Genomic DNA, 13,158 nt, shown 5'->3' on the forward strand with positions numbered 1-13,158 from the left:
GCATGCCTGGCAGCCTTTCACAGTGGCGCAGCAGGAAAACATCACACTGAAATTATCTGAGCCTTTGAACAGAAGACTTTTAAGGCAGACTGCTACCCTGAAAACAAGTCAGGCCCTCGAGGTAGGGGCTTTCAGGATGAGAATCATGCTTATGTTGTTCAAGACAGACCTTTTACCGGCTTTATGTGCTAAATTCTGAGCAAGGTAACTCCTCAGAAGGCACAAGAGTAGCACTGGAGAGTCCTCTGGGAAGGAGAAGCTGGGCTGTGTGGAGCTTCGAAAACTCCAGTCCTGTTCAGAAAGTGCTGGCAACTGCTCCTCTTTGTGCAGCGCCTCAGGTGAGACGGGAGCTCTGCTAACAGGGCTTCAGGAGCAAGCAAACTCATTTTCATGGAGTTGAATTGAAAACCACTCAACTGCATCTTTTACTTACTACTTGTACACACTGAATGTCTGGGCAGTCTTGACAGATACTGAGACAGATTTATCTTTCCTGTTTGTGTACAGAACTCTGAAGCACTCCCTGCTTTAAAAAAAGTCCTCTAAAGGTGTACAATATCAGCAGCTTTCTATCTTGGCAGGCTTGTGCAGTGCTTCTAGTGGTGTATCCCAGCAGGGGTAAGTGTCCCAGGTAGATGATGGGCTCTCCTCAGCATGGCTGCCCCTGGAGAGGTGCAGGTCGTCACACTGCAGCATGCAGTATGGGATTGGATCTTTTAAAATGATTTTTTTTTTTTTTTCTTTTAGGGGGGTGGATTGACAATTGCTCTTATCAGCTGGCACGGTTGTAATTCCTGTGGGTTTTATTCCTGTGGGTTTTTTAGTAGTGGAGGACTCATGCTGGCAGCCTGTAGGGCAAGGTGAGCTGGGTGAAGTGCTGTGCTCTTGCTGGGAATCTCTTCAGTTTTTTCTCACTTCCTGTGGAATGTGGCACCTGACCTGCTTGAGTTACGTGTGTGGGGGGACATGCAGTTGCTTTCTAAAGAACATTGTCTTGATTTATTTTTTTTTTTTTTTTTTTTTTTGCACAAAAGCTTCTTTAATGAACAATAAAAACCTCTGTAAACTGGTAACTCCGTTGTTCCCTTGGTGTGTGCTCATTCCTGAAGGATCTTGTCAGCGTCCCTTTGCCTCAAAGGCAGAAGAGGGCATGTCCCAAAACGTCACCTGAAGCTTTTGCAGCAAGGCAGGGCGATGCCAGGAATCCTGAGGCTGAATGACAGGATTCAGGTTTGCATTGCAGCATGCATGTCCCATCAAGCCTTTTTATAAGGAGGGCAGCTGTGGGCTTGCCAGGGATTGCTGCTGCTCATCTCTTCCCTGGATGAGCGCAATGCCTGCTGTGAGGTAACACTGGGGTGTCGCAATTCCCACGCAAGGCCAGGAGGGAGTTCTTGCTGGAGCTGTTTCCGAGTCAGCACTGAAGCCTGCTATCATTTAGCGTGGCTTTCCTGTGTCTTCATTCCTTGTTTTTTATTTGATTGCAATATATTTCTTATAAATGCTTAATGACACCATTGATTCTTTTGAATAAACTTACTGGTCTCTAATACCTGTGCTAGCTTTGGGCAGTGGGTTCTGGGCTGTGAAATGAAGCCTGGTTGGTTCTGACCTCCTGGGAATACCTGCCTGACTCTGGTCCCTCCCTCTGCTTGCATACTGCTGCTCTGATTTTATAATCAGGGCATAAAGAGGGGTGTGGTAATTGCTGTGCGTAGGTGTCGGTTCTCACTACTTCTCCCAGCTGTTCCAAGATTCCTCAGTCTGGGAGAAGCACGGGAATAACCAGCACTGAGGACTGTCTTGGGAACAGCATGGCGAGCAAGTGGAGAGGCTGGGTGCTGATCCTCTCCGTGTGCTTGGGGTCGTACCAAGGTAAGGTCAGGCCTTGCACGTAGGGTGCTTTCCTCAGGAGAGCTCAGAAAATGCCTCTGAACCCCAGAACTATTCCAAGCTATCTTGAGCGTGTTCCTCCTTGGAAAGGATCAGAAAGGTTGAAATTCAATAGCATGCTTCCTTGTCCTCTGGTTTTGGGCACTCTTCAATGGGTTGAGCTCTGACTCCTGTTCATTTGGAATTGAACGTTCTGGTTTTTGCTCTGAATGGTAATTTTAAGGGCAGACAATGATTCCCGTAGGAGCCAGCAGAGCTGGTGTTTTTGTAGGGGCTCAAGGGTGTGGAGGAGATGAGATTGAAGAGGATGAGTCAATGTGGAATCTCAGCAGCTTGGCTGCTGCCCTCTGTGCTGGGCCTGGATGTGGATGTGTGCTGTGGGAGCCATTCCTTTTACTGTGAGGAGCCAGAATAGCACACGCAGCTGTCTGTTGGGTTGGGGGTAGAGAAGCAGGAAGCCCTTTCTGCTGAGCTTCCTAGCTGGGTCTTGGTGAGCTCTGGGTTACCAGGTGCAATGTTGGAGAGCTGCTGAAGCCCTCATCAGTAGAGCTTTGGGAGCAGATTCCCCCAGGCAGCAGAAGGCAGAGGGGTCTGTACCCAGTGGTACTTGCTGATGGGGGAGGGAAGAGGGTTGTAAGCACTTAGGAGAAAATTCCTTGGGGAAGCCACAGAGCTCTGTAGATGCAGGAAGGTGAACTTAAGACCTTTTGTGCACTTATTTTGGCCACCCTCCCATTGGGCTCCACAACCTGTGCTGTGCTGGCACTGTGGTGGAGTTGTGCCCACCGCATGGGACGTGCTGGGGGGGCATGGGCTGCTGGGAGCTTCCCTACCAGCAACAGGCCCAGCAGGAAAATTCACCTGTGTGCTCAGCATGTTGGAGGTAGCCTGCGGTGGGAGGGAGTGCAGCTCTCCCTTCCACATGCTCGCCAACTCCTCATTTCCTCGTTGCTGGTGGGAAAACCCTCCAGGAATGTTAACATCACCTCTTCTTGGCCAGATCCTTGGATGGTTTGGGGGAAAAAGCTGCATTTGGGGAGTGTGTTTCCTGGCTAGCAACTGGGGCGCAGGGCCCACGTGCCACCCCCAGGCTTGCACCACAACCGGTTCTCCGGGCTCAGCAGGCTCAGCTGTGGAACGAACGCTCCTCCGCGCCCTGCAACGTGCTCAAGGCACAGCGGTGATCCCATCCCTACATGTCCTTCAGAGGGCCATTCCCACCTGGGGACCATTTGTGTGGTTGTTCTCCAGCCTGATGCTGGTAGAGGTGCCCATGTCTGTGCGTCAGTCAGTTCGCGTCTGTTGGATTAGGTGGGGCTGTGTCTGTGGGTCAAGCTGGGCCATCCCAATGTGCACGCTCAGTGTTTTTGGGTTGTGTGGTGTGCGTGCAACCCCTTCCGTGCTTACTCAGCATCTCACAGGATGAGCTGGTGACCCAACATCCATGAAAACAGTGATTAAAATGGACAGCTGTCCGATCTGGGAGGATGTGGCAGGTAGAAATGCAATCTTGGGCCACTTCATGCTGAGGCTGTGCACCTCCCTTTCCTAACCCTGGCATCGTATTTCTGCGTGCAATCCTGTTTTCCTTAATCAAAGTAGCATCAAGAGGGAGAACTGGCTTAAAAAAATAAAGGGTGGATTTTGCTAGGGGAAAGCATCAGCGCTCCTTTTTTAGCTATGTAGATGTGTATATTGTAAATAGGTATTTTTATATATAGTAAGCTCAGAAACAGCCTCAGGTTGCAATGCTTTGTCTCTTTTCTTTTAAATGGGGTTGCCCCTTAGCTCTTGTCTGCCTTGCTGTTCCTGTTCAAAGACTGTTGCTGTACCTACATCAGCTGGTGCAGTGAGTGTGAGCCTGTGTGGGACTATTCCATGGGAACAGTCCCTGTCGGACCCACCCTGCCCTGGAGCAGCCCAGCAGCACTGCAGAGAGCTGTGCTAGCACTTTTGCTGCAGATGCAGCTTGTGGAGGGATGCTGCTTGCCCTGTCGTGCCTGCACAAAATGCATCCTGACATGTGGAGGTGGCAATTAAACACTGATGGTGGGAGGTGCTTATCAGGTGGCATTGCACCATGCCTGGCCTGAGTGAGAGCGATGCTGTCACCTCTGGATTATTCATTTTGCAAGATTTATGAGTGTTTTTTTATGGCGACGCCTTACCAGGTGTATTCAGCCTTCCAGGCTGTAGGTGCCTCACATTCTCTGTGATTTTAAGATGCTGTGATGTGCGCCTGTCCTTATTGAGGGCAATAAATGATGTTGCAAAAGGAGAAGGAGGCAGAGTTGGGGTTGTGTGAGCTTTGGGTGTCAGCAGCACATGGCAGAGATAAAATAATAGTAGATGATGGTATTATGAAAGCTGAGGCAAGTCAGGGCAGGAGGAATGAGCAGCATAGCATCGCTCCTTGCTGCCTTTGTAGCTGGGGATGGGATGGGATTGGGTGAAATGGGAAGCAAGGAGACGGATAGGATGGGAATGAGACAGAATGTGATGGTATGAAAGAGGGTGTGATGGAATGGAAAGAGATAAGTTAGGATGCAATGGGATGAGATGGAAGGGGATGGTATGAAGTGGGATGTAATGAGATGAGACAGGATAAGAAGAGGTGAGATTAAATGTGATAGGATGATTGAGATGTGATGGATAGGATGGAGTGGAATGGAATTGGATGAGGTGGGATGCAGTGAGATGGAATGGGATGAAAGGGGAAAGAGGGGGATGACAAGAGATGAAATATGATGGGATTTGATGTGATGGAACGGGCTAGAATGAGTTGGGATGAGAAGAGATGCAATGAAATGCGATGGGATGCAAGGAGATGGGATGGGAAGCTTGCATGAAGCAGGCTGGCAGTCCATGGATTGGGGGTTATGCCACCCTAGGGATCCATGTATGTGCCTGGGTGCTGATGTTTCCCTCTCCTTCCCTAGCTGGGGCCAGCCCCCTCCCTGAGTGTGATGAGCAGCCAGAGGAGTGGTGCCGTGATGTGGGGACAGCAGCCAAGTGCGGGGTGCTGGAGCTGTGCCGGCTCACTGTTTGGGACCAACCAGTAGGGGTAACTGCAACTGGGGGAATGCGTGGTATTGACCTGCCCATAATCCAGGGGTGGGAAGTGGGAAGATACAGAGGGTCTGGTGCTAAGACAGCATCCTGATCTGTTCTCTATCTCAGCAGAAAGGGATCCCATGCCACCTGTGCCAGGTGGTGGTGTCCATGATGGGCAAGATCCTGCAGGATAACTGCACTGAGGTGAGTTCTCACTGGGGGCAAGGGCTGCTGTCTCCCCATGTGTCTGCAGGGCCAGCCCTGAGCTGAGTGCTCCCCTTCTCCTCTAGGAAAAGCTGCGGCTCTTCTTGGATAAGAGATGTCAGTATCTGCCCTTCCAGGACTGGTCAGTCAAGTGCAAGAAGATGGTGGACACTGGTGTCCTCGTCCTGGCCCAACTGGGCAAGCAAGTGCTGGTAACAGCCTGGGGACCTCTGCAGCAGGGAAACCCCTTGAGATACACAATGTGGGGAGTATGATGGGGGAATACAACCCTGTAATGATGTGGAAGGCTGTAGACAATACGTCTGCAGGGAGAGGATGGAAATAGGAATGATGCTTTGGTGTGGGGATAAATGTTGATATGGTGATGGCCCCAGCCTGCTACCTCACTCCCACAGTCAGACCCAAAGGTGGTGTGTGGCACTATCAAGTTGTGTCAACCCCGGGGGGGCCTTGAAGGGGCCCTGAAGTTCCAGGAACAGCCACCAGCCCCCGCTGACCCCGCACAGGACTTGGCCCAGCTGGCTGTGCCCTTCATCAATGGTGTTCCGCTCCTGCTCCAGCCCCAGGACCTGCCTCATGGCCAGGTACTGATAACTGCCCCTCCCTTTATAGCCCATATACCAGTGCAGTTCTGGTGCTTTGGGTTAATGAGGGTCCTGGAGCAAAACTGTTTACGTTTGAAACTGAGTTGTGCTGCTATCATCCTGCAGGACACTGGGGACCTGTGCGAGGACTGCGCCCGGCTGGTGGCAGCTGTGCAGTTGGAGCTGAGCAACGGGGCCACCACTGCTCGCTCACTGATGGCCCGTGCCAAGGAGGAGTGTGAGGGCCTGGGACCCGTCCTGGCACAGCGGGTAATGTCACTGCACCAGGGACATCCTAGTGGCTGCTGGGGTTGGGAGGTGGCAGAAGGCAGTGGTGGTCACCATGCCCCATCTTGTTTGATATCTTTATTGACCTGGATGAGGGGATTGAGTGCACCCTCAGTAAGTCTGCAGATCACACTAAGTCGAGAGGAAGTGTCAACCTGCCTGGGGACAGGAAGGCCCTACAGAGTGGTCTGGGGAGGCTGGATTGCTGGGCTGAGGCCAATGGGATGAGGTTCAGTAAGGCTAAAGTCTGTGTCCTACACTTTGATCGTTGTAACCCCAGGCACTGCTAAAGGCTTGGGGCAGAGTGGCTGGAAAGCTGCATGGAAGAAAAGGAGGTGTTCCAGAGTTGGGGAGATGTGGCACTGAGGGATGTGGGCAGGAGGGGGTGGGCTGGGGTTGGGCTAAGTGACCTGAGAAGGCTTTTTTAACCTGGATGATTCTATAATCCTATGTTCTTCCTGCACAGTGCAATTACTACCTGGCCAAGTATGCGGACACAGCTGCCTGGATGCTCCGGCACTTGGTAAGCGGGAGAGCTGCTCTCCAGTGCTTCCTTTTGCTTCTACAACTTTCTAGATAGCTCTCACTGGTGCAATTCATTTTTTAATGATCGTTCTTGTATTTTTCTCTCCGCCCTCCACCTTCCCACCTCCAGCTGGCTGAGGTAAGCAAGATGCCCACTGGCCGCCCAGTAGGGCCCGCACAGGTCCATGGGCTGAATGTGAGCCGTGTCTCCGCAGGACCCGCGGGAGCTCTGCAGCATGCTGGAGCTCTGCCCCACAGCAGACCCAGGACCCCTGCACACGCCGCTCTCCGAGAAAATGGCCCAGCTCCTGGGCACGCTGCTCTCCAATACGGTATGGCCCCGGCCCCTCTGCCAGGAAGGGTGGATGGGGCGAATGCAACTTAGCCCTTTTCTCTCCCTCCCAGGAGGCCACGCCGCTGTGTGAGATGTGCGAGTTTGCTGTGCGGGCAGCTGAGAGCCTCCTGGAGAACAACATGACAGAGGTGAGCGGGGGCTGTGGGGGGCTGCGGGCAGCAAGGCGATTTCCCCGTGGCATCACACCCTCCCCACCCAACAGGAGCAGCTGGTGAACGACATTGAGAAGGTGTGCTACATGCTGCCGCACAGCGTCATCGGGCAGTGCAAGGACTTTGTGGATTCGTATGGCAAGGCGGTGGTCATCATGCTGCTGGAGGCCACTGACCCGCAGGCTGTGTGCACCATGCTGCATGTCTGTCCGCGCCAGGAGGCGGCCCGGGGGGCAGAGCTGGGGGCAGGCATGGGGGCAGCACTGGAGCCAGCTGCTGGAGCATTTTGCAACGTCTGCCAGATCTTCATCACTTACCTGGATAATGAGCTGCTGAAGAACGAGACGCTGACGGAACTGGGCGCTGTGCTGGAAAAGGGCTGTGAGCTGCTGCCCGGCCCGCTCACCAGCACGGTCAGTGGGGCTGTGCCTGGGGTGGTCCCTGATTCCCACCCCAACACCAGGCTCACCCCAACCCCTCTCTCCTGCAGTGCGAGGCGCTGGTGATGCAGTATGAGCCAGCAGCTGTGCGGCTCCTCGTGCAGATGATGGACCCTGACTTTGTCTGCACTGTGAGTGCAATCCCACAGGTTGTGGTGGGACTGATAGCTTTCAGGGCACAACCTCACTCCTCCCCTATTTCCTCCTTGGCAGAAAATCCGAGCTTGTGACTCAGAGCTGACCTCAGCCCCCTGTGCCCAGGGACCTGACTACTGGTGCATCAGCATGGCCACGGCCACCGAGTGTGACGTAAGTGACAGCAGCAATCCTCCTGCCCACTGCACACCCTGCAGCGGTGCAGCCCCCATCTGTCCCATCTCTCCCTGCAGGCTGTGGAACATTGCAGGCAGCATGTGTGGAACTAGGAGCATCTCCATCCTGGACCCTCCCTCCCTTGGGATGCAGCCACAGTACCAGGGATGGGGTGTCCCAGAGTTTCCCTGCTTGGCTCTGAGACACTCCAGTCCACTCTGCCTTCTTCTTTTCCACCCCCGGGGCTTGGATTTTTGGATCAGGTTAAGGGATTTTGTCTTGTTGTTGGGACTGTGAACTCAGCAGTAGGCTTGTTTCAACATCCCCCCCCCCTTATGCTATCCGCTGAGTGAAAACCTTTCACATCCCACCCAGAACCGACACCAAAGACATGATCAGAGCAACTCCATGGACTGGGATGGGCTCTGCTGCTGCAGTGCTGGTCCCAGTTTGCTGGTGCTCTCTCACCATGGGTCCCACGTGATTTTTGGCAAGACCTTCGCTAGACTCAGTCCCAACTGGGGCAGCTTTTTAATTTTATTTTTTTCCCATGGTCACCAGTTAAAGAAACAAAGCAGATTCCATGTGCCTGGCTTTGCATGACTTCTGCAGTAGATGAATGTTGCAGGGGAAAGGAGAAGACATAGGCTGGGTTAGAAACATGCATGTGTTTTTATATATATATATAAATATATTACATATGTTTATATATACACATATCTGTTATGTGTGTGTATACATACATGTTTTTGTGTGCATGTATATACACATATAAATACATATATTTATGTATATGTAGATAGAAAGACACTGCCTTCACCCTGCTGCTGTGTGAGGATGGGCATAGCCTGCAGAAGGATGCAAACCCAGCACTGCAGGGCCAGGATGTGGGGTTCCCTTGCTGCAGGGAGGCATGGGCTGGTATCGCCAGCCCCGGGCATGGGATGCAACATGGGGTCACCTTCAATCCACTGGCACAGGAGCCTCCTGGAATATATATATATATATAGTGTGGGCATCCCATGAACACACAAATGAGTGAGTTTGGGATTTCCTTCCCAGCAACCATCTCTTGCAGGGGATCCTGATGCCAAAGTGTGGTGATGAGGCAGTGGTGTGCTGGCTTGTCCCCACTACACCACCAATAAACACCTCCATCAACCTGGCTCTTGTCTCCCTTCTCTTCTATGCACCATGGTGATGCTTGTGCAGTGTCATGTTTCTCCCTAAAAACCAGGCTGTAAGCGTGGGTGGAGGGATAAATTAAGGGAATTAAAGGGCTTTATTTACAAGAGGTGGCTGTAGGATAGTGACCGTGTTTGCAGGGCCAGAAGGAAGAACGACAGCTTAACCAAAGCCATAAGGAGTGTATTTCTGATTCCTGTAACAGACCATTCCCAAAACTCTCCACAAGGTAATGGTTGGAAACAACCCCCAGATGAACAAACCCGAGAGCCAAAGAGAGGGGGAGGACAAGGGGAAGAGGATACACACAAACACTCAACAGCCAGAAGCCCGCTATTGTCAGTCTCTCTCTTTTGATCACATCGTAACACATTTTGGTAAAGCCAGCAAAATGGAGAAATGTCTTCGGTTGGGTCTTTCCCTGCTGGAAAGGTGACAACAAGCAGTAATGCTGGGTGGCTTCAGGCCATCTGTGCTCGCCCAGCCCCATGACCACAGTTGAGGTGCAACGGGCTTTGGTCCCCCAGTTTGTGTGGGGGGATGCCTTGCTGTGGCTGTGCTGTTTTCGGGTTGCCTTCACCCCCAGCCTTATAACGCTTGAGTTCTTTGCATTCACTCAGCATTATTAAAAAAAAAAAAAAAAGTTAGTTTTTTAATAAAAAAATGAATTATTTAATGATTCAATGACACGCAAGGAAGGGCAGATCAGTCCTGAGAGCCCTCTCCCAGGACCCAGCTCTACAAGGCTGCTGGGTTGAATTGTAGGGACAGATGGAAAGGGGACTGAGTGCCGGTCTCAGTACCCACTGCCCCCAGCTCTGTGCTTGTCCCCTGCCATCCCGGGCTGGCCTGGGTGGATGCTGCTGGTCATAGCTCAGTGATCTCCAGTGGGCTCTCCATGATCACCTCCCGCATCTTGTGCAGGGGGGTGGATTTGGCTGACTCGGTGCGGGCATTGTGGTCGTAAGCCCCACAGTCGGCAGTCAGAGTCTCCAGCGAGCGCCCCAGCACCTTCTGGTCATCTTCAGGGAGGCTGTTGAGGTCAGAGGCCAGCAGCGTACCTGTACTGCCATGCACCACGTGGATGCCATCAGGGCCTTTCAGTTCTACTGGCTGCTTGTGCCGAAAGCGCAGGCTGCCCTGGCTGGGGCAGCGCTCCTCGTCCTCCTCCAGATCCTTCTGGATGAGCTGCAAAACCCCACCAAGATGTCACCAGGTGTCCTAACTCCCTTCTGGGGAGTTACAACTCAGAATCATAAACACTGGAAGCACCACTTAGATCATCTAGTTTAGCTGTCAGCCCATCACCACTATAGCACTAAATCATGATGCTCAATATAACATCTCCCCTTTTCTTGATCATGACCAGGGACAGTGACTCCACTGCCTCCCTGTGCAGCCTGTATCAGTGCATCACTGCTCTGGGAAGAAGAGACCCAAACCTCCTCTTTCTTCACAAGGAGCTCCACAATTGATCTCCCCTTGCTCATTTTGGGGAGAAGTTTTCTGTGCATCTGAATATTGCAAAGCTAGCCTTGGGCTTCAGAAGGCCCTGGCACTGGGTTGTGGGGTCAGGAGGACACACTGCATCCCAAAGGGCACAGCAAGCATCTCCCCATGCCCACACACACCCCCTCTACCTCTGTGACCGAGGAGCGGTCCCCCTGACTGGAGGTGGCCTTATGCACCATCCGCTGGGCAAAGAGCCTTTTCAAGCGCATGTAATCATCCAGGACCACCTTCAGGAGAGATCCCTGGGTGGAGGAGGAGAGAGGATGAGTTATGCAAGGGAGAGAACTGTTTGTTGGAGGAAAGCTGGCCCCACGCTGGTGTTTCTCGCAGAAAAAAAAATCCCCTTCTGCTGTAGCACCTGGCAGGAGGAAGCAATGTTGGATCCACGGTGGGGATGCTCACCTTGATGGGTCCCTCGCGCATGATCTGCCCCAGCTTGGCAATGTTGTCGTACTCCTGGATGGCGGCTCGCAGGTAGCGGTCATCCTCAGGCTTCACAGCTGAGGGCTCTCTGCCGAAGGTGCCCTGCAGGAGGAGAGCACGGCTTTGGTGTCAGCATGGGAATGGGCATAGAAATGGGTGGGCAGGGCCAGGGCTGCGTCTCACATGGGTCCTGGCTGGGCTGTTCCAGAGGTCAGTGATCTCACTCAGGTTCTCTGGAAGGTCATCTTCATGCTCCGCTTGTGCCGCCAGTTCCATGGTCCGGCAGAAGGGGTCGAGCCACACGGGGTTGGCCCTGCCTCGGGAGGGGAAGAGTGCTCAGCCCAAGGGAGAGCAAAAAGAGGGCAGGCAGAAAATGCCCCAAATACTGTGCCCAGCTGAATCCCTCCATAAAGCAGAGGATTCTCTACCGCCAGTTCATCCCTGGCTGTAACATATGGGTACTCCATTGAGAGCATCCTATGATGTATGAGGAAGCAGAGATAGGAGAACTCACCCGTCAAAGGAGTACTTGTTGGTGTTTGGCATGTCCATGATGTCCATGAAGCCTCTATTGCCTGCAAAAGGCAGGGGTAGAGGCTACCCAGCAGCTCAGCTGCTTACGAGCAGCAAAAAGCTATGGGCATGGGACAATTTCTTTACAAGGGGAATTCAGTGACAAAAAAGGCACTGGTGGCAGGAAGACCACTTTGTGATGGGGCTGATGGGAGGGAGCCTGGATGAGGAGAAAGCTTCCTACCACCACACCTCCATATCTAGCACCATGCATGCCAGCCAGGCACCCTACTGAGCCTTGCAGATGGAAACCCCCAGCACTGCTCACCTGTGGAGCCCGCCACAATGGCTTTCAGCTTCCTTTTGTGCCTGCGAGAGAAAAGAATACAGCAAATTAGCAGAAAATCAGAAAGATGTCTGGAAGGAGCAGAACGTGCAGGTTATTGGAAGTCAGGCACTACTCACACGGTGCGGTAATACCAGTTCATGAGGATGAAGAGCATGGCAGCCAGGAAGAGCAGGACAGCCAGCACAATGATCGCCATCTGGGAGAGACAGAGGGGTAGGGGCAAAATGAAAGTAATTTATTAAAATAATATATAAATAATATAAAAATATAATTAATATATAAAATAAGAGTATTATGTACGATATATATAATATTAGAACAATAATATTAGTATTACAGTAAAAAATAAAAAGTGTCGCTACATGGGAGGAAGGAGCTTCACCTGCAGAGCTGAGAGGTCGTCCGGGGCACGGGCAGTGATGGCAGGCTGTACATCCAGCACATTATAGTTCCTGAAGAGGTTCCTCAGCTGCTCCTTGTTCTCATCAATCATCTGAATCACCCTGGGGACAGAAGAGTGCTTGGGCCTCTTGATCTGTAAGGCTCAGCATGAGCTCTGACCAATGGCTAACGTACCGCTCCACATCCAGGATGCGGTTGGTCTCTCTGTTCACCACATGGATCAGCAGCTCTGTCTGTGCAAAGTTCACCCGGCCTTTCTTGTCCACATGGAACTGAGGAGAGACAGCAAGGTCTGCAATGCTGTAAGGGTGTCTCCTCAGGGAGCATCTCCTGAGGCATGCTTATGTGTCATTGCCCACATTCATGCAGGGACAGCCCTGTCCTCAGCTAGCAGTGCTCGAGATGTGTCCACAGCCAGATTGCTGGGCACTTGACTGGTGGTGGAGTAGCCACATTGCTCCACAGCAACCAAGGCCAGGGTTGGTCCTCCACTTCCAGACCCTGAGAACCTCTGTATCTACATGTGGGAGGTGACCTGCCCCTCAAAATAACCTGGAGAACTGATGGTTACCTGCACGTCATCAGTGTTAACGATGGCACCCGTGATGTTGGAAAGCAGACTGATGAACTCCTCCTCAAACTGCCTGACCTTATCGGGGATCTCATTGATGATAATTTTGACTCTCTGGTCATCCCGCAGGATGTAGATCCCCACAATGGCTGTGTCATTGTGGCCCACCAGGTCAGAGGCCATGATGTCCACCACAAAGTAGCCAGGATTATAGGCCGTGAAGAGATCAAAGGTTCTTAGGATGCCATCAAGAGTACCTGGGAAAAGGACATCCACAAGTCCAAGGTTAGTGCAGCCACTTCAAAATGCTCACCTGAGGTCTCCATCAAGGAACATTGCAAACCAGGGCTTGGCAGGTGACATAGAGAAGCTCTT

The 13,158-nt window shown here is 52.3% G+C and overlaps 2 protein-coding genes across 2 annotated transcripts in view; one reads left to right on the plus strand and one right to left on the minus strand.

Annotated features, from left to right (window-relative positions):
* Positions 1-1,814: 1,814 nt before the first annotated feature.
* On the plus strand, positions 1,815-7,941 carry LOC306946784 (prosaposin-like; the record flags this gene model as incomplete). The annotated part of the gene is made up of 13 exons (XM_079535886.1): positions 1,815-1,875; positions 4,833-4,957; positions 5,074-5,151; positions 5,238-5,363; positions 5,568-5,756; positions 5,883-6,026; positions 6,511-6,567; positions 6,785-6,901; positions 6,975-7,052; positions 7,127-7,489; positions 7,567-7,647; positions 7,730-7,825; positions 7,906-7,941. The coding sequence occupies 13 exons, from the start codon at positions 1,815-1,817 to the stop codon at positions 7,939-7,941; spliced, it is 1,551 nt and encodes a 516-aa protein (XP_079392012.1).
* Positions 7,942-9,880: 1,939 nt separating this feature from the next.
* Positions 9,881-13,158, minus strand: part of CDH23 (cadherin related 23) — a gene marked incomplete at both ends in the record, with an annotated part of 127,773 nt that continues 124,495 nt past the window's right edge. Inside the window, 10 exons of the mRNA XM_079535602.1 lie at positions 9,881-10,201; positions 10,654-10,767; positions 10,928-11,050; positions 11,132-11,261; positions 11,463-11,523; positions 11,790-11,830; positions 11,927-12,006; positions 12,193-12,313; positions 12,387-12,484; positions 12,784-13,040. Of these exons, the coding sequence (XP_079391728.1) occupies positions 9,881-10,201; positions 10,654-10,767; positions 10,928-11,050; positions 11,132-11,261; positions 11,463-11,523; positions 11,790-11,830; positions 11,927-12,006; positions 12,193-12,313; positions 12,387-12,484; positions 12,784-13,040 (1,346 nt within the window). The remainder of the gene's footprint in view (positions 10,202-10,653; positions 10,768-10,927; positions 11,051-11,131; positions 11,262-11,462; positions 11,524-11,789; positions 11,831-11,926; positions 12,007-12,192; positions 12,314-12,386; positions 12,485-12,783; positions 13,041-13,158) is intronic.

The sequence above is a fragment of the Tetrao urogallus genome (genome assembly GCF_951394365.1).
Source record: "Tetrao urogallus genome assembly, chromosome: 5".
NCBI lineage: Eukaryota > Metazoa > Chordata > Aves > Galliformes > Phasianidae > Tetrao > Tetrao urogallus.